Here is a 21783-nt window from a genome sequence, read left to right on the forward strand (position 1 = left end):
GATAGTTTCTTTAAATGGTGCTGGGAAAACTGGACAGTTATATGTAAAAGAGTGAAACTGGACCATTACATTATACCATACACAAAAGTAAACTCATAATGGATTAAAGACCTAAATGTAAGGCCTGCAACTGTTAAACTTCTAAGAGAAAACATAAGTAGTATTCTCATTGACATCAGCTTTCATGTTTTTCTGGCTATGTCTCCTTAGGCAAGGGGAAACAAAAGCAAAAGTGAACTACTGGAACTATATCAAACTAAAAACTTACACAGTGAGAGAAACCATAAAACAAAACAAAAAAATGAAAAGGTAATATACTGAATGGCAAAAGATATTGACAAATAATGTATCCTATAAGGGGTTAGTATCCAAAATATATAAAGAACTCATACAGTTCAACACCAAAAAACAAAACAAAACAAAACCAACCAAAAACTCAAATAATTTGATTAAGAAGTGGACAGAGGACCTGAATAGGCATTTTCCAAAGAAGGCATGCAGGCAGCCAACAGACACATGAAAAGATGCTTAATATCGCTCATCAGGGAAATGCAAATCAAAGCCATAATGAAATATCATCTCACACTAGTCACAATGGGTAGTAAGATAAGAAATAAAAGACAAATGTTGGCAAGGACATGGAGCAAAGTTTTCTTGGATGCGCTGTTGGTAAGAATGTAAGTTGGTGCAGTCACTATGGAAACCAGTATGGAGGTTTCTCAAAAAGTTAGAAATATTGTATGCTCTAGTAATTCCACTGCTGGGTATTTACCTAAAAGAAACCAAAACCTCTCATTTGAAAAGATATATGCATCCTTACATTTACTGTGGCATTATTTATAATAGTCAAGATACGGAGGCAGCCCAAATATCTATCGATAGATAAATGGGTAAAGAACAAGTAGTATATGTGTACAGTGAATGTTAGCCATGGCAAAGAATGAAATCTTGCCATTCACAACAAATGGGTCCTTTTTAAAGTTGTAAAGTCATTGATTATAAGAATAGTTTTTCCCCCATTTGGAGGAGTAGGTATATTTGTGAAATCAAAGGTTTGTTTTTTTTTTAATTTTATTTTTTATAAACATATATTTTTATCCCCAGGGGTACAGGTCTGTGAATCAATCAAAGGTTTTTTTTAAGAATTTAAGAATTCTTAAAAATTTTTAAGAATTTTAAGAACTTTAGGAATTTTAAGAATTTCTAGTTTTACCAATTTCTGGAAGGAGGTTGAGGGTATAAAATAGTATGCTTTGGTCCCTGGATGAAATACCACAGAATTCAGAGCTATCTATATTATAAATCAATTCTGTTTTTTTAATGATGGTCTGTATGTTCAGACTGACCAGCATTTAAAACTTGTTTGTTTAAAGTTTTCAAATAGGGGCGCCTGGGTGGCTCAGTGGGTTAAGCTGCTGCCTTCGGCTCAGGTCATGATCTCAGGGTCCTGGGATTGAGTCCCACATCAGGCTCTCTGCTCAGCAGGGAGCCTGCTTCCCTCTCTCTCTCTCTCTCTCTCTCTCTGCGCCTGCCTCTCTGTCTACTTGTGATCTCTCTCTGTCAAATAAATCTTAAAAAAAAAATGTTAAAGTTTTCAAATTTGGTTTCCCTCCTTATTCCAGTATGTTTTGGAGTCCTCTAATGTTTTACATAATACATTCAAATGTGTGAATGTATAATACCATGTACTTTATCTGATTTATATTCTCAAAGGTTTTATGGATTTAAATACTGATAGTCTTATTAGCATATAAGGAATACATGTTTAATTCTGAAATACCACCATGTGAAGGAGAAGTGATTCAGCTGAGTATATGATAAGGCAGATTTCCTACCTGTGTCTCTATTTTGTTACTTAAATAGAGAGCACTTCCCCAGGTGAGATTGTTTGGGTTTTGTTAGCTCTTGCCTTGAGGAAATAGTTGTTTTTCTCATTCTTAGGTTAGATTAAGAAAAACTGCTTCCTTTTGAAACAGATTGAAGCTGGATAATGGAATGTTGGTTTTAATGGGTTTTATTTTTAACCTCCAAACAGAGCAGCATTTTGCAGATGTTGTACTTAGTGAAGAATTTCTCAATCTCGGCATTGAACAAGTGTGCAGCTTAATCTCAAGTGACAAACTTACCATTTCCTCAGAAGAGAAGGTAATTAAATTTTTCTTCTCTAGTATATTGTGAAGTAGTACTTTTCCTTTCTTTGTTTCACTTTGTTTTGTAACTTTGTAATCCTGTATGTGTAGTGACAGCCAGTGATCTTTGATGTGGAAGTTATTAGAAACTCCAGTAGTTAACTTGTTGATTGTCTGCAAATTATGGTTTCTTCACTTCATAGGAGGTTCCCTGAATTGCTAAACATTAGAGTTTTGTCCTTGACCCCCACAGCAAGAACTGGTACACATTAAGCTGTTTGAAACAAGTCTTTTGGGTGCTCAGTTTCTTCCCAAAGCTAGATATCTGTAAAAATTGTGATCTAGGGTGCCTGGGTGGCTCAGTGGGTTAAGCTGCTGCCTTCGGCTCAGGTCATGATCTCAGGGTCCTGGGATCGAGTCCCGCGTCGGGCTCTCTGCTCAGCAGGGAGCCTGTTTCCCTCTCTCTGCCTGCCTCTCTGCCTACTTGTGATCTCTCTCTGTCAAATAAATAAATAAAATCTTAAAAAAAAATTGTGATCTAAGTAATTTCACTGTCACATGAGTTGGAAGAAGATACCAGGGATAACAAAGTAATAGCTTGTCCTGGACTGAACAGTCTTTGTAAAAAAAAAAAAAAAAAAAAAAGATTTTATTTATTTGAGAGAGAGCATGAGAGCAGGGAGGAAGGGCAGAGGGAGATGGAGACGCAGACTCCTTGCTGAGCAAGGAGCCCGATGCAGGACTCGATCCCAGGACCCTGGGATCATGATCTGAGCCAAAGGCAGATGCTTAGCTGACTGAGCTACCCAGATGCCCTAGACTGAACATTCTTGATCATACTCTTCCTTTAGACTGGTCTCCTGCTACTCATACCCCACCCCTACCAGTACTTCCCTTCTCCCTTCCAGAGTGCTGTGCACCTGCTTTGTCTGGCTGTAGCCTCCCTTTCTCCACATCTTGAGTTGCCTTTGTCAGCCACCTGCACCTTTTTTTTTTTTTTTTTAAGATTTATTTATTTGAGAGAGGGAGAGAGAGCATGAGCAGGAGGGGCAGAGGGAGAGGGAGAGACGATCTCAAGCAAATTCTGTGCTGATGAAGCCTGACGTGGGGCTTGATCTCACAACCCTGAGATCATGATCTGAAATCTAAGAGTTGGCTGCTTAACTGAGCCACCCAGATGCCCCTTACTTTCTCTTCTACCCTTAGGGTTTTATTCTTTGGGTCGGTGTTATATTCTGTGGGAATCAGGGCACAAAAGCTTGTGAACACACTGAGTTTAGAGAAACTGAAACTTTTTTTCCTTTTTGTTCTTTGTATTTAAAGTTATATGAAATTTAGCTTTTATTCTTCAAAGATATCCATCCTGCCTAGCCATAAAAAGACACATTTACTGTTATATTTACTATATGAAAAGAATATGCGAGAAGTGCTTGTTACATGTATAATCTTAGCACTTTAGAATTATAAAGAAGAAGAAGACATTACTAGTCATATTAACAGAAGTTTATTGAGTGCCTACTGAGTACCAGACACTGCCATAGCATCACAGATACAGAAATACTAACAAAATAGAAATCTTTACTCCACAGACTAGAGGGACATACAGCAGGGTAAATAAATGATTGTGGAATGCTGTAGAGGGTACTCTAGGAGCATTTCATCATTCCTGGTGCGGATGGCAGTTCAGCCTGTCTCCACGTAGGACCCAAGTTCTAAAAAATAAGTATGCATTTGCTCGGGAAGTCCAGATGGGTGGGAATGGGAAGGGCATTCCAGGTAGAGGTAGAATACGTAAATGTAAAGAGGGTGAGAAAGAATAATTTGCATTATGTTGGTTCTATATGGTTAGAGTTTAGAATATGTTTGGCAGAGTGGTACGAGATAAGATGGGAAGATGACATAAAATATCTTCTCAGCCGTATTAAAGAACCTTGACTTCATCCTAGTGATGGAGAACCTTTAAAGGGTTTTAAGCGGTAGGAGAATAAAATCATGATAAAACCTACATGATAGAAATGTCATGAAAGCTGTTCTGAATTTCTCCTGCTGCATAACAATAACCATTTTATTATACTCAAAATTCTGTGGGCAGAATTCATTCAGGGCATTTTGGGACAGCTTATCTCTGCTCAGTAGTATCTGGGGCTTCTGCTGGCTTGGCCTGAATGTCTGGAGATACCATCATGATACCAGATGAGCCATCCTGGAGCTTCATTCCGTTTGCACGTGGTATTTTATATCTCCAGAATTTCCACAGTGGCTCCTTCATTCACTTGTCTGGCTTCTGGGCTAGAGTTTGGTTGGTTTCTCCTTCCACCTCTGTGCTCTTCCCCCAGGCCTCTCCTTGCACTCCCTCTGTGTGGCTAGTTTGGGTTCCTTGTCACGTGGTAATCTCAAGTAATGAGTCTTCTTGCATGACATCTGTCTCCTCCCGAATGAGCATTTCAAGAGACCCGAGTGAAAACTGAAAAGCTTTAGAAATCACTCAGCACTGCTTGCTTGCTTGCTTGCTTTCTTTCTTTCTTTCTTTCTTTCTTTCTTTCTTTCTTTCTTTCTTTTTTGTTATACAGGGCCAACTTAGATTCTCCGTGGCAGGTTTCATAAGGTGTGGATACTCAGAGATGTGGTTTATTAGGGGACTATTTTGGAGACCAGCCGTCACAGAGGTGGTGTGCTAAATGGACCAAAAGTAGGGTGAGGGTCAGATAGGAGGATGTTGAAGTCATACCATTGAGCAATAGGATCTGATGTAGGATGGTTGAAACAGGTGGAGGAGAGTGAGCAGAGCTGAGAAATAGTAGATAGAATTGACAAGATTCTTTTTATTTCTAGCACCCAATACCTAGAGGTACTTGGTAAGTACTTGCTGACCAAATGAATTAAAGAGCCATGTTAATTATATTGTAAGTCATTTTTAGTTTCTTGCTCTATTTCTGTATCAACAGAAGTTTTTTTTGTTTCCAATAATCCACTTACCTATCATCAGGCATTTTCTACAAGCCTTTAAAAATTACTGGGTTATATATTCATCGGCCTGGAGGGAAATTATATATCCAGATATGGGCTTCATATTAGTCTATTAGCTTTCTCATAGGTACATGTTGTTAAGTTGTAATACCTTGTTATTTCTTTTTTTAAGAAAATTCAAAAATATTAGATTTTAATACATTCCATTGTGAGAAAAGTTGTGTTCATCTATTCTGCACACCCTTGATTTAGAAGTGTACCATTAACATTTATCTGTAAACCTAAAGAAAAAGCCCCCAAAATAGTGGTTTATAAGGGCATGTGATTTTCATTCCACAGAATCACTTAGTTTTATTATTTTGGGTGCTCTATTCCAAAGAGACTTGAGATTTAAATCTAGGTAAGTAGAACCAAATTCAAATTAGGAAGGTTATCAACAGTGAATTAGATTGTGTATCATCAGATTTACCATAGCAACCATTTAAGTTCAAGAATATTAGATAATGTATTTGGTGAAATTCTTCGCAAATACCAAATGAAAAATACTTAATATGTAAAAGTACTAAAGATACTTACTCAATTAAAAGTAGAACTACTATATCATCCATCAATTCCACTTCTGCCTATATCCGAAGGAAATGAAAACAGAATCTTGAAGAGACATCTGCACTCCCATGTGCATTGGTTTATTGCAGCATTATTCACAAGAACCAAAATATAGAAACAACCTAGTGTCCATCAGTGGATAAATGGATAAAGAAGATATCTCTTTCACACACACACACGCGTGCACACGCACACACACAGACACACACTGGAATATTATTCAGTCACGAGAAAGGAAATAACTGCCATTTGTGACAACATGTGTGGACCTTGAGGGCATTTGCTAAGTGAAAGAAGTCAGAAAAAAAGACAAATGCTATATATCACTTATATGTGGAATCTAAATAAACTGAACTCATAGAAACAAAGTGCAGTGGTGGTTATGTGGGGTTGGGGGTGGGAGAAATGAGATGTTGGTGAAAGGGTACAAACTTCTGGTTGTAAGATGAGTAGGTTCTCGGGAATGTATAGTATGGTGATTATAGTTAACAAAACTATTATATACTTGAAAGTGGCTAAGAGAGTAGATCTTAAATGTTCTCACCACAAAAAAGAAGTGGTAATTATGTGACATGATGAATGTATTAGCTAAGGCTATGATGGTCATCATTTTGCAATGTATAAATATATCAGATGAACATCTTAAACTTACACAGTGTTATCTGTCAATTATAATTCAGTGAAACTGGAAAAAAGTAAAGTAATTACTAAATACCAAATTAAAAGGAAGAAATAGACTGAATAACTTTTTTAGTACAGCACAGGTCAAGATTTTGAAAAATTTGAGCTATGTGTTAAACTTGGATGTCTTAGCAGGAACTGAATAAAATGTAATCTCATCATACTTCATTCACATACCTTGGTCCATAACTCATTACTTATTTTTCTTTTCCCCTTATTTTCTGCAAGGTATTTGAAGCAGTAATAGCTTGGGTAAACCATGACAAAGATGTAAGGCAAGAATTTATGGCTCGGCTGATGGAACATGTGCGGTTACCTTTGCTTCCTCGGGAATATTTAGTTCAGGTAAAAGCATATGCAAAACACATGAATACACATGGCACTTTGTCACGGGTGGCACTGTGTCCCTGGGCTGACAGTGTGTAGATGCCTGTTACACAGTGGTAAGGCATGTAGAATACAGATCCACAGGGCACAGGACAGAGGACAGTAAAGGCACCTGCAGTCCTTGGCAGCTGTTCCTCTTTGGCCACTCCCGTTTTTGGAAATTTGCTTCCCCCAATTTTTGATGTGGGCAAGCAAATACTAGAGCTTATCCAGGCAGTATTGATGGTCATTTACACATAAATAAATGCACCTGTGTCTCTGTGTCCCTGCTCTGTATCTTCTTTGCTTTCCTTTTGAGCTGCTTCTGATGGCCCTGCAGAAATGGAATTTTGACATTTGACCCAAATACTATTTAATTCTACATCATAGTTTTACAGTGGCACGTATTTGGTTTTGGTCTTTATTGCTAATCTGAGGAAACCCAGGTTATTTGAAATAAGTAGAAATAAATGGATTTTAGTAGTCTATGAGAATTTTATTATTAGCATCCTGCTCTGAACATTTCAACATTTTTATAATTGAAACTATTTAAGGAAACGTTCTTTATTAAGAGATTCAGTTGGAGCATTTTAGGATTTCTTGAAGCCTCATTATTTTTTGTGATCTGCATAGTCATTGACAGTCTACTGTTAAGAAAATGAACAGAAAAATCTGTTCTGCATGTGAGGTCAGGAATAGCAGGGACAAGATTTGTTTGTAGTGTAGGCATGTTGTTATAGGTAATTTGAATCATTCTCTTGGATATTTTATTTGCCTTTTTGTGTTTGAAAAGTGTCTTTATTAGTATTGCCTACTCCACCTGAAGAACTCATTATCTAAATGTTTTTCTTACTCTTTGGCTTGATGTTTAAAGATAATAGGTGAATATACACAGAAAAAGAAAAAGAGATATAGATGGATATAGTATTACCTAAAGATTATTCTAGAGCTGATGTCGAGGTATTTAATTTTGATTGCCATTCTTTTCTTTATTACTTACATGTGTTTTTCTCTGCAGACCAGATATTGAGCATTTTTTGGCTTCATTTATTTTTCTCTTAGTGATTTTCATTGTAAGGAAAAGACTGAACCAGAGAGGATAGTTATTCCTTTTTTTGCCTCTTCTTTATTTCTATTTTTTTGCCAGTTTTATCATGAAATAGTTGTCCCCATCATGGGATATGTCTTATTTTTTCTTACAGAGGGTTGAAGAGGAAGCATTGGTCAAGAATAGCAGTGCTTGCAAAGATTACCTCATTGAGGCTATGAAGTATCATTTGCTGCCAACAGAGCAGCGTATATTAATGAAGAGTGTCCGGACCCGACTGAGGACACCCATGAACCTTCCCAAAGTAGGATCTATTGTTCGCACTTGTTACTACTTCACCTGAAGGGCCCATAGTGAGGCTGTTAATGTTTTTATTCATCTGAATTTCCACATGCCTGAGAATTCATTGTAGTGTCTATAATTCAGCTTCTCTGTTGGGTTTGTGTGTGGAGGGTGGGGATTGTTTGGTTCATTTAATCTTTATAAACCACATGATGTCACTGTTCTGGAACAGAAAGCAACTGATTTTTGTCTCTTCTGAGTTTTATTAGCTTTAGTTACAGTAGAAAGGAAAATCAGAGAAGGTAGAAAGATTTGTCTGTAAGCTATTTAGGTAATAACTGAATTTTTTTTTTTTGTCTGTAATTTGTAATTTTTTTTTTTTGTCTGTAATTTGTCTGTAAGCTGTTTAGGTAATAACTGAAAACTGAGCAGTTTCACAGAATTACATACTAGGGTTAAGGCTGATGAGCAGCTTGTTCAGTTCGTTTCCTTCCTCTCCCTGTTGTATGCTGTCTGATGGTTCACTCACACATCATCTGTAGTCATTTCAGTGTAGGTCTCCCCTCTGTTGTCCCAGATCACCAGTGTTCACCTTTCCCTTGTGTGAGAGTTCATATTCTACCTTTATCTTTTTAGTTGAAGCCATTTATGTTTTACTGATTTAATTTTCCTGACAGAATAACCCCACATTTCTGTCTCTGTTTACAATTTCTTATGCCCTTTTTCCATCTTCACAGTACTAGAAAACCAGCACTTTATGCATCATTTTGTATGGTCTAATCAGAATGATCCATAATATAATGCTTTTATTTATGTATTTATTTTTAGCTCTTATATGAGTGTGGGGCAATGATAGATTAAGAAATAAGAGTTAGTCTGTTACCCATTGTTTTCTTACATCATCTTTAGTTACCACTCTATCCTTTCCATTAAATTATGTCTTTTAAATTCTTTCACTTAATGCTCTTAGTGTTCTTTTCAAGTTTTATTTTTGGAGTGTACATTTTTAATTTCTTCAAATCTGTGTTGGCATTGTTTTTCTGTTCTGCCCACTGTTAATACCAGTTCTCAATTTAGAACTAACTGTATTTTGCGAGTGTGCTATTTACTCCTTCTTCTAGATCATTAATAAATATTTTAATTTAGAATGGACCTCACTGCTCTTCCTGGTGACACCTTGCTAGAAATACCCACTCACTGACAAGGTCCATTTGCAGAAAATTTCAGTCCGTAGGATTATGTTTATTATCTAAGCCAAAAATAAGTAATTTGGCCTGTAACATCCAGTGAGATTCAGGATCAGATAGATTCAAATTTGGCATGACTTTTTTTTTTTTTAAACGTCCCTCTGCGTGTTACTTTTTGTTGTCTCCTAGAGGTTCGGAAGCTTTTCTCAAAATACTCTAAATTTTTGCTCAGAGTTATTGTCACTTAAAAGGTATTTACAAGGCATTCACTTCCTACCCTGTTTTGAAAATTGGTATTTGCCGTTTTTAAATTTTCTGATCTCTCCTCAGTTCTCCAAGATTTTTCAAAAATAATTGTAAGTGGCTCAGTAAGTACATTAGCTAGTTCCCTTAACACTTTAGTATGCATGCCATCCGGGTCTGCTGATTTTATAAATGTTTACATTTTCCAAGTACCCTTTTACCTGCTTTTATAAATAGCCATCTTTATAAGTCTACATCACTTCATATTTGTCCATATTATTTGGTGTCAGTTTTTGTTCTTAAAAAAAAAATTATAAAAAGTGTTCATAGTCCTAGCCCATTTAAATTATCATTTCTTTTTATGCTAGTTTTTTCAGCATTCTTCTGAGCAGCTTTGTTTTATTTTAATACTTTTTAAAATATTCCATATTTGTAAAAGTTCTCTTCTTCTGGCATCTTTAGCTTTGCTGTCTTTAACTATTCTGCAGTGACCTTTAGAGTGAAAACTAACTCTCTTCCAATTTCTGGAATGAACATGTCACTTTTGGAAACTTTCTGAAGTGTTCTTGGTAAAATCCCATCAAGTATTTTATTTTCTCTTTTGTAGAGTTGTGATCATCTGTTCAGTTACATTGTTTCTGGGCTTTTTTGGTTGTGGCTTTGGAGTGGCCCTTCCAACTCTCTTAATACTTGTGATTTCTCAGTTCTTTACCTTTTATACTATCCATCAAGGTTCTTATTCATTCTGCTGTTTCAGGTGGCTGAGGGCGGGGGGCAGCAGACATGGCAGATGGCAGTATGCTCCACTGTTGCCTAGACTTTGCATAAATTTATCTAGGCTCTTCTTGAGCAAGATGTCAGAGGAGTAGGAGACTGAAATATCATTAGGTCCCAGGAGTTCAGTTAGATAGTTATCAAACCATTCTGAACCCCTACAAACTCAACAGGAGATAGAAGAGAGGAATAGCTGTAATTCTAGGAACAAAAAATCGACCACTTTCTGGAAGGTAGGATGTGCAGAGAAGTGAATCCAAAGAGTTGGGAAGATAGTCCACGGGAAAGGGGCTAGCTCCTGGCAAGCGGTGGAGCAGTGGAGCACAAAATCGGAACTTTTAGAAGTCTTCTCCACTGAGGGACATTGCTCCAGACACTAAGTGGCAGTGGAGCTCTCACGGGGACAGTGTGGTCTCAGGATTCATGGGGTCACATAAAGACCAGGGCTGTCTGAGTGTGTCAGAGCTGCCAGGTATTGGAGTGGGAAAGCCGACTACAGAGACATAACAGAGGAGTGAGCTCTCAGCTCAAGGTCAACCTTACACTATGATCCAGGGCACAGTTGGGCCACTGCTCTTTGAGCAGGGACCCCACCTTCCTCTTCTGGGAGGAGCGGTGCGGGAGCATGAGGCAGGAATCTGCTGGGTTTGGAAATTCCAAATGGGACCATGCACCAGAGATAGAAGGGCTCAGTCACAGGCTGGGTGAGCACAGAACGTGGCTAGAGACCAGGGAGACAGGAGTGATTGACTTCTTTTCTCTGAGGGCACACTGAGGAGTGGGGCCCTGAGCTCTCCACTCCTACAGGGCTGGAGATTGGGAGGCCGCCATTTCTATTCCCAACCTCCAAATCTCTACAGGAAGTGTTCAGGGAACAAAAGCTACTGAGAGTGAACCAAAGCAGTTTACTTAGCCTGGCCCCTGGGAAGGGCAGTGAAATTCTGCCTTGGGCAGAGACATTTGAGGATCACTGCAACAGTTCCCCCCACAGAAGATCAGCAAGAACATCCAGCCAAGATCAAGTTCACTGACCAACAAGAACTGAGGAATTCTGGAGAACTCCCCTCCAGAGCTAGGGGAAAGCAACACATAGAATTCATGGCTTTATCCCCATGATCCTTTAGTCTTGTAAAGTTAATTTTTTTTTATTTTATTTTTTTCTTATTCTGTTTTTTTAACTTTTCCTTTTTCCTCTTTTGAGGTATTTTAACTCTTTTATTTTAATAATAACTTTTTAAAAAAACTTTTAAAATTTTCATTGTTATAGTCATATTTTATTCCTTCATTGTATTTAACCTTATTTTTTGTGTACATATAGGCTTTTGTTCTTTAAAATTTTGGGATACAAGTTCTTCTAGTAGATCAAAATGTACCCTAAATCTAGCACATGGCTTTGTTCTAGTCTCCAGCCTGCTCACATTCTCTTCCCATTTTTTTTTCCTTTTCCCAGCCAACTTAACAATTCCTTTTTTAGAATCTTTTTTTATGATTTTTTTACATATATATATATATATATATATATGCATATATATATTTTTTATTTCTTTTCAGTGTTCCAGAATTCCTTGTTTATGCACCATATCCAGTGCTCCATGCAGTACTTTGTAATTTTCATCTTTACAGTCATATTCCATCCCATTATTGTGTTTAGCCTTATTTTTGGATATATATAAGTCTTCCTTTCCTTAAAATTTTGGGAGCTGGTTTCTTCTAAGACACCAGAATACATCCAAGATCAAGTGGGTGGCTCTGTTCTAGTCACTAGTCCAATATATAAATTTTGTTAATTTTGTATTTTTTTCCCCTTATTTCTCCCCTCTGGTTTTGGGTCTCTTCTGATTTGGTTAGTGTATATTTTTCTGGGGTCCTTGCCACCCTTTTAGTATTTTACTATCTCATTCATATACTCTTATCTGGATAAAATGACAAGGTGGAAAAACTCACCACAAAAAAAAAGAACAAGAGGTAGTACTGTCAGCTAGGAACCTAATCAATACAGACATTGGTAATATGTCAGAACTAGAGTTCAGAATGATGATTATCAGTGTGCCAGCTGGGCTTGAAAAAGGCATGGAAGATATTAGTGAATCCCTTTCTGGAGAAATAAAATCCCTTTCTGGAGAAATAAAATCCCTTTCTGGAGAAATAAAAGAACTAAAATCTAACCAAGTTGAAATAAAAAAAGCTAATAATGAGGTGCAATAAAAAATGGAAACTCTTACTGCTAGGATAAATGAGGCAGAAGAGAGAATTGGTGATATAGAAGACCAAATGATGGAGAATAAAGAAGCTGAGCAAAAGAGAAACAACTACTTGACCATGCGGGGAGAATTTGAGAGATAAGTGATACCATAAGATGAAACAACATTAGAATAATTGGGATCCCAAAAGAAGAAGGAAGAGAAAGAGGGGCAGAAGGTATATTGCAGCAAATTATAGTAAAGAATTTCCCTAATATGGCAAAGGGAACAAGCATCAAAATCCAGGAGGCACAGGAACCCCACTCAAAATCAGTAAAAATAGGTCCACACCTCACCATCTAATAGTAAAACTTGTAAGTCTTAGTGACAAAGAGAAAATTGTTAAAGCAGCTGGGGACAAGAAGTCTGTAACATACAATGGTAGAAATATTAGATTGGCAGCAGACTTATCCACAGAGACCTGGCAGGCCAGAAAGAACTGGCATGATATATTCAGAGCAGTAAATGAGAAAAATATACAGCCAAGAATACTATATCCAGCAGGCTATCATTGAAAATAGGAGAGAAAAAAATCTTCCAGGACAAACAAAAGTTAAAAGAATTTGCAAACATCAACCAGCCCTACAGGAAATATTGAAAGGGGTCCTCTAAGCAAAGAGAGAGCCTAAAAATAGTAGACCAGAAAGGAACAGAAACAATATATAGTAACAGTCACCTTACAGGCAATACAATGGCACTAAATTAATCTCTTTCAGTAGTTAACCTGAATGTAAATGGGCTAAATGCCCCAGTCAAAAGACACGGTAAAAAAACAAGACCGATTGATATGCTGTCTACAAGAAACTCATTTTAGACCCAAAGACACCTCCAGATTTAAAGTGAGGAAAACAATATACCATGCTAATGGACATCAGAAGAAAGCTGGGGTGGCAATCTTTATATCAGATAAATAAGATTTTAAGCCAAAGTCTGTAATAAGAGACAAGGAAGGACACTATATTTTACTTAAAGGGTCTGTCCAACAAGAAGATCTAACAGTTGTAAATATTTATGCTCCTAACATGGGAGCAGCCAACTATATAAACAAATTAATAACAAAATCAAAGAAACACATTGACAATAATACAATAATAGTATGGGACTTTAACCCCCCCCCGAAATGAACAGATCATCTAAGCAAAAGATCAACAAGGAAATAAGGGCTTTAAATGACACGCTGGACCAGATGGACATCACAGATATATTCAGAACATTCTATTCCAAAGCAGCAGAATACACATTCTTCTATAGTGCACATGGAACATTCTCCAGAATAGATCACATCCTGGGTCACAAATCAGGTCTCAACCGGTACCAAAAGACTGGGATCATTCCCTGCATATTTTCAGACCACAATGCTCTGAAGCTAGAACTCAGTCACAAGAGGAAAGTTGGAAAGAACTTAAATACATGGAGGTTAAAGAACATCCTACTAAAGAATGAATGGGTCAACCAGGAAATTAAAGAAGAATTGAAAAAATTCGTGGAAACAAATGAAAATGAACAGACAACTGTTCAAAATCTTTGGGGCATAGCAAAGGCGGTCCTGAGAGGAAAGTATATAGCGATGAAAACCTTTGTCAAGAAACAAGAATGGTCTAAAGTACACAACCTAACCCTACACCTAGAGAAGCTGGAGGAAGAACAGTAAAGAAAGCCTAAATCCAGCAGGAGAAGAGAAATAATAAAGATCAGAGCAGAAATCAACAAAATAGAAACCAAAAGAAGAGTAGACCAAATAAATGAAAAAGTAGGAGCTGGTTCGTTGAAAGAATTAATAAGATTGATAAACCCTGGTCAGACTTATAAAAAAGAAAAGAGAAAGGACCAAAATAAATACAATCATGAATGAAAGAGGAGCGATCACAACCAACACCAAAGAAATACAAACAATTACAGAACATATGAGCAACTATACGCCAGCAGATTTGACAATCTGGAAGAAATGGATGCATTCCTGGAGACATATAAACTACCAAAACTGAACCAGGAAGAAATAGAAAACCTGAACAGACCCATAACCAGTAAGGAGATTGAAACAGTCATCAAAAATCTCCCAACATCAAGAGCCCAAGGCCAGACGGCTTCCCAGGGGATTTCTGCCAAACATTTAAAGAAGAATTAATACCTATTCTCCTGAAACTGTACCAAAAAATAGAAATGGAAGGAAAACTTCCAAACTCATTATAAGGCCAGCATTACCTTGATCCCAAAACCAGATGAAGTCTCCATCAAAAAGGAGAATTTCAGACCAATATCTTTGATGAACACGGATGCAAAAATTCTCACCAAAATACTAGCCAATAAGATCCAACAGTACACTAAAAGGATTATTCACCAAGTAGGATTTATTCCTGGGCTACAAGTTTGGTTCAACATCCACAAATCAATCAATGTGATACAACACATTAATAAAAGAAAGAACAGGAACCATACGATACTCTCAATAGACACTGAAAAAGCATTTGACAAAATACAGCATCCTTTCTTGATCAAAACTCTTCAAAGTGTAGGGATAGAGGGTACATACCTCAATATCATCAAAGCTATCTATGAAAAACCCACAGTGAATATCATTCTCAATGGGAAAAAACTGAGAGCTTTTACCCTAAGGTCAGGAACAGAGCAGGGATGTGTCCACTATCACCACTGTTATTCAGCATAGTACTAGAAGTTCTAGCCTCAGTAGTCAGACAACAACAACAAAAAGGCATCTGAATTGACAAAGAAGAACTCAAACTCTCACTCTTTGCGGATGATATGATACTTTATGTGGAAAATCCAAAAGACTCCACTCCAAAACTGCTAGAACTCATACAGGAATTGAGTAAAGTGTCGGGATATAAAATCAATGTACAGAAATCAGTTGCATTTCTATACACAGACAGCAAGACAGAAGAAAGAGAAATTAAGGAGTTGATCCCATTTACAGTTGCACCCAAAACCATAAGATACCTAGGAATAAAGCTAACCAAAGAGGCAAAGAATCTGTACTCAGAAAAACATAAAGTACTCATGAAAGAGAGTGAGGAAGACACAAAGAAATGGAAAAACATTCCATTCTTATGGATTGGAAGAATAAATATTGTGAAAATGTCTGTGCTTCCTTCAGCAATCTACACATTTAATGCAATCCCTATCAAAATACCATCAATTTTTTTCACAGACATGGAACAAATAATCCTAAAATTTATATGGAACCAGAAAAGACCCTGAATAGCCAGAGGAATGTTGAAAAAGAAAGCCAGAGTTGGTGGCATCACAATTCCAGACTTGAAGCTCTATTACAAAGCTGTAATCATCAAGACAGTATGGTACTGGCACAAAAACAGACACCTAGATCAATGGAACAGAATAGAGAGCCCAGAAATGGACCCTCAACTCTATGGTCAACTAATCTTTGACAAAGCATGAAAGAATGTCCAATGGAAAAAAAGACAGTCTCTTCAACAAATGGTTTTGGGAAAACTGGACAGCCACCTACAGAAGAATGAAACTGGACCATTTTCTTGCACCACACACAAAAATAGACTCAAAATGAATGAAAACAGGAGTGAGACAGGAATCCATCAAAATTCTTGAGGAGAACACAGGCAACAACCTCTTCGACCTCAGTTTCAGCAACTTCTTCCTATAAACATTGCCAAAGGCAAGGGAAGCAAGGGCAAAAATGAACTATTGGGACTTCATCCAGATCAAAAGCTTTTGCACAGCAAAGGAAACATTTAACAAAACCAAAAGTAGCTGACAGAATGGGAGAAGATATTCGCAAATGACATATCAGATAAAGGGCTAGTGTCGAAAATCTATAAAGAACTTATCAAATTCAACACCCAAAGGCCAAATAATCCAATGAAGAAATGGGCAAAAGATATGTACATACATTTCTGCAAAGAAGACAGCCAGATGGCCAACAGACAAATGAAAAAGTGCTCCACATCACTCAGCATCAGGGAAATACAAATCAAAACCACAATGAGATGAAACCACCTCACACCAGTAAAAATGGCTAAAATTAACAAGTCAGGAAGCGACTGATGTTGGAGAGGATGCAGAGAAAGGGGAACTCTCCTACACTGTTGGTGGGAATGCAAGCTTGTCCACCACTCTGGAAAACAGTGTTGTGATTCCTCAAAAAGTTGAAAATAGAGCTACCCTATGACCCAGCAATCACACTACTGGGTATTTACCCTAAAGATACAAATGTAGTGATCTGAAGGGGCATGTGCACCCGAATGTTTATAGCAGCAATGTCCACAATAGCCGAACTATGGAATGAAACTAGATGTCCATCAACAGATGAATGGATAAAGAAGAAGTGGTATATATATATTCAATGGAATACTATGCAGCCATCAAAAGAAATGAAATCTTGCCATTTGCAATGATGTGGATGGAACTGGAGGGTATTATGCTGAGCGAAATAAGTCAATCAGAGAAAGACAATTATCATATGAATCTCTTTGATATGAGGAATTTGAGAGGCAGAGTGGGGCTTTTGGGGGTAGGGAAGGAAAAAATGAAACAAGATGGGATTAGGAGGGAGACAAACCATAAGAGACTCTCAATCTCACAAAACAAACTGAGGGTTGCTGAGAGTGAGAGTGTAGGGAGAGGGTGGTTGGGTTATGGACATTGGGGAAGGTATGTGCTATGGTGAGTGCTGTGAAGTGTGTAAGCCTGATAATTCACAGATCTGTACCCCTGGGGCAAATAGTACATTATATGTTAATAAAAACAATTTTATTTATTTTTTAATTAAAAAATTTAAAAAAATTTATTTACACATATTTTTGAAAAGATACTTGTATTGGATGCTCTTTCACCAACACTGTTTGCCATTTTAGAGTGGTTATATTCAAGATTAATTCTAAATAGGTAGGTAAGAATAATGCAAAGGTTATTTCTCATGCTTACATATTTTATAATAATGATGCATTTTATCATGGTATTGATAAGTCAAATCAGACAAAATGTGGTAGTAGTGCTAAGGAAACTTTTGCAATATTCAGTAATATTTCTTCCATGACAGTGACTTAGTACTTTTTATATTAGGCTCTGATTTTGTGGAATCATACAGATTTTCATGAATGATTCTTTTTATCTCTCATACATTAGTTTTGCATTTTCAGTAAACAATATTGGGAGTGTGTAAGGCACTCTTGGATTCGGACATCATAGTGAGAAACTATGTTTGCTCCTGTACTTTGTTGCCTTTTCACTTTGGAGTCTGTATTTTTAGAAATGTTATCATATTATTTCTGTGTATGTATTCATTTTACACAGGATATCTGTTGAGATTTCCAAATGGAAAATTATGAAACTTGATTTTTCGGGAGGCATTTTCTACCTAATATTTAGTAGGTGAAGAAAATGAAAAAAACAAAGTTTAATGTGCATTTTAGGATGGTCGCTTGGGTTTGTTTAACTCCCTACCTCTTGCCTTCCTTAAACATGTCACATTGAACTTTTCCAGTTTTCTATTCCCTTATAGTAGCATAATTAGTTTGGTGTTTCTCAAAACAGATCAGATGCCTTTTACAAATAACTGTGGTGTCAAAGTCATGATCACTTGTTTTGACGGTTAGTAGCACAGTGGTTTTTAGTGCAGTCTCTTGGTCTCATACAAATATCCCTGCTCTCTTGTGTTCCCATTATCCATTCTTTGTCCCTCTTCTCTCTGATTCCTGGGAGTCCCAAATCCTCACCTGATTCTACTGTTCTTGGGTGAGTGCAGGACAGATAATACTGTCATTCTCTGTATTCATTAGTGCGTTTTCCCTTCTGTCCTCATTGTGATGTGCAGAAGAGAACCACTGCATGGAAAGTGTGAGATTCGAAGTTTGAGAATCATGAAATCTAACAAATCAGTATTTTTTCTCAAGGATTTTTTTTTTTTAAGATTTTATTTATTTATTTGACTGACAGAGATCACAAGTAGGCAGGGGGCGGGGGAAGCAGGCTCCCTGCTGAGCCGAGAGCCTGATGCGGGGCTCGATCCCAGGACCCTGAGATCATGACCTGAGCCAAAGGCAGAGGCTTTAACCCTCTGAGCCACCCAGGCGCCCCTCAAGGAGTTTTTGAAAAGTATTGCCTTCAGAGATTTGTTCTGTAAAAGTGATCTTCAGAGATGTTAACCAAGCCTTTGTTAACTATTGCCTAACTGCTAGGCAGTGTTTAGAAGTTTAAATGCTGATCGATCTTACATAAATAGCTGGATATGGGGTTGATCTTTCTGTCTGTCCTACCTCTATGGTTTTACAACCTGCCTTTCTTCTCCCCCTCCCCTTTTTTCCGCTTGGGTGAAAGCAGGGAGAGTATTGCAGATTTTCTTAATTCTTCCTTATTTGCATCAACATTAGAAGAGTGACATATCTGAAAAAAATCATGTTATTGGTCTATGCACAGTCTTCTTTTTTAAGACCTTTAAAATTTCTTCTACTCTCTAGTTAATAAATTACTAAAAGAGTCTTCTTTTTGGAAACTTGGGATTTACTCTGATTCAGGAATCATGTTTTCACCATACCCATCTTTCTCTAGTTCTAAGTACAGGTAGGTCATTGCTTTGCTAAGCAAACCTCCCCTTTTTGTATGTATGAGTGATTCCATCTCCTTTTGTTTTGACTTTTTATTTCCTTTGAACATCTGTTTCCTCCTATCATCATCATCTTTCCCCTGAGGTTCTTGCCATTCTTTAAAGTTTTCCATGCGTGATATCATTAACTTTTATGTTCTTCCAATTTGATAGCTGTGTTTTCAGTGTTGCCAAAGATTGCCCCTTCGTACTCGGTAAAAGACAAACCCAGTGACAGCTAAATTCCATCTGTCTCTCAAGGTTTCACCCCCTCCAGGAAGCTTTCACTGAATTATGGCAACATTCCATTTTCTGATCAGCATTAGCGATTCATGTCTATACTAATCATATACCTTTTTGGTCATGCATAATTGTATATCGTTCTTGAATTACTTCATGGGTCTTGTCTCCTTAGTGAGATCTGTAAGCTCTTGGGAGGTAGAGACTGTCTTGTATTTCTTATGTGTATGATACCTAGCACAGTTCTGGACAAATATAGATGATAGGCACTTAGTAAATAGTTGGATTGAACTGAAGAAAATTGTAGACCTTGTTTATTCTTAACACTAGCCTATTGTACATTCATTCATTATGATTCCGGGTATCTCCATTATCTGTCCTTTAGATTGATTTATTTGTGTGGCATCAAAGGAGGTCTCTACTTGAGATCTAGGAATGTATGCTCTCTTGTGAACTCCAGTTACTCCCCCCTTTTCAATAGTTTTTTTATTTTCCTTTTTTCATGTTTCTTTTAATACCTTACTGCCATTTTCATTTCACCTACCTACTAACATAGATTTCACTTCTGTCTGTTCTCCTGAATTGTGGAGACCTAATCCCTGGTCATTACAAAGCCAGGGTCTAGTTTATAGCAAGCCCTATGACCTATCGCAGCCTTGCCAGTGCTGAGTGCCTGCTGTTTTTTGGCTTTAATACTGCTTTTGCTTGAAGGATCAGAAACTTAGTCTAGTTTCTGAAATCCTTATTTTTGACTAAATGTGCTAGATAATAGAATTGTAGTTCTAACATGTGCCCCCTTTGTTGATGTTTATTAAGTGTTGATTAGGTGGTTGTTTTTCCCCAGCTCACCCTACCATTTTCATCCTAACACTCTCCACATCGGTGTCTTTGTAAGACATTTTAAATCCCTCCATATGCAATAGTTGCTTATTCAAGTGCTTACATTTCTGCCCTTCCAGTTGATGGTGGTAGTTGGGGGCCAAGCACCAAAGGCTATCCGAAGTGTGGAATGCTATGACTTTAAAGAAGAGCGATGGCACCAAGTAGCAGAATTACCTTCCAGGAGATGTAGGGCAGGTAAGCATGATGCATTGTGGTCATTTATCTGCTGTTGGGTCATTGGGAGCTTCACTCTCAGGTCTTATTTTATTAATTAGAAGACTCTTTACTAGAAAAGCTTTGATTAAAGTAGATATGTCATGAATGCCCCAAGACATTGTTGGGGAGAGCCACTTAGTCTTCATCTTTGCATACCTTTCTGATTCTCTAGTAGAAGATGGCATAGCTAGTAATTTGCTGGATATTTTCCTGGTTACCTTTACTCAGATGTTGAGAAATAATTCTTTAGGTTGGGACCCTTCGTTCTAAGAGATTCCTGACTTTGCTATATAATCCACAGTTAGTTGCCTTCTTCCAGGCATGCATTTTATAAACACCTGTTGAAATAGACTTTAGCCAAAACTGTTTTAGCCAAAACTGCAAGCAGAAAGGCAGTTGTAAACCCCTAAGGGTTCTTCAGACTCAAACTCCATAATTCATGGCTCCCATAGCAAATGGAACGTAGTACTTTAGCAGTTTATCTTGGTTACTTGGTGATGGTTACATAGCAGCATAGTTATCTCATTCTTTAAGAGCTGTTTAAGATTTGGGGGTGGGTCTGGATGTAGTATAGTTTTTGCTAATTTTTGTTGAACATTAAAATTGTTTTTAATCTTACATTATAAACAGTGCTACAATGAATCCTTGACACTTACATCATTACGTACATGTGCCAATATATTTTAGTGGGGTAAAACTCTAGAACTTAAGTACTGATTCAAAGGGTATCCAAAGAGGAAACACCAATTATTACTACCACAAATAGTAAAATATGAAGGTACCCATTTCCCTACATTCCCAACAACACCTTGGATTAAATTTTTTGAGTTTTGCCACTCTGGTAGATGGAAAACGTTATCTCATCTTACCTTGTACTTCCTTTATTATGAGGAGAGCTCAACATCTTTCTGAATTGTCAGTTTACGATTTTTGCCATTTTTTGTTATTTCACTGGTTTGACAGATAATATGGTAAGGAAAGTATCATTTTTGTTTGTCATATGTGGTGTGAATATTTGTATTAATCTTTTCTTTTTGATTTTACTTGTGTTATTTTCACCACATAAAATATTTGCCATTTTATGAAATTCTGTACATCAAGGTTTGCCCTTAGATTTAAGGATTCATTGTGTAGAAAGGGCTTATTCAAAACTATTTGTGTATGTGTGTATATACATGTTTTTTATTTAAGTTAAAAATTATTTAAAAAAACAAATTATTTTTAAGCTTTTTATGTTGAAATAATTTTACACTTAGAGAGGAGTTGCAAAGATATACTATGAAGTGTTCTGATATATTCATTTGTTAATATTAATATACAACTGTGATACGATTTTCAAAACTAAGGA

General features: G+C 37.1%; 1 protein-coding gene across 3 annotated transcripts in view; it reads left to right on the forward strand.

Annotated features, from left to right (window-relative positions):
• KLHL2 (kelch like family member 2) overlaps window positions 1-21783 on the forward strand; it is a 105426-nt gene that overhangs the window by 71921 nt on the left and 11722 nt on the right. For all 3 annotated transcript variants that reach the window (XM_032863676.1, XM_032863685.1, XM_032863694.1), the window contains 4 exons: window positions 2036-2145; window positions 6612-6728; window positions 7952-8101; window positions 20297-20414. In XM_032863676.1, the coding sequence (XP_032719567.1) occupies window positions 2036-2145; window positions 6612-6728; window positions 7952-8101; window positions 20297-20414 (495 nt within the window). The remainder of the gene's footprint in view (window positions 1-2035; window positions 2146-6611; window positions 6729-7951; window positions 8102-20296; window positions 20415-21783) is intronic.

Source organism: Lontra canadensis, unplaced genomic scaffold (assembly GCF_010015895.1).
Source record: "Lontra canadensis isolate GAN:19392208 unplaced genomic scaffold, GSC_riverotter_1.0 scaffold1, whole genome shotgun sequence".
Classification (NCBI taxonomy): Eukaryota; Metazoa; Chordata; class Mammalia; order Carnivora; family Mustelidae; genus Lontra; species Lontra canadensis.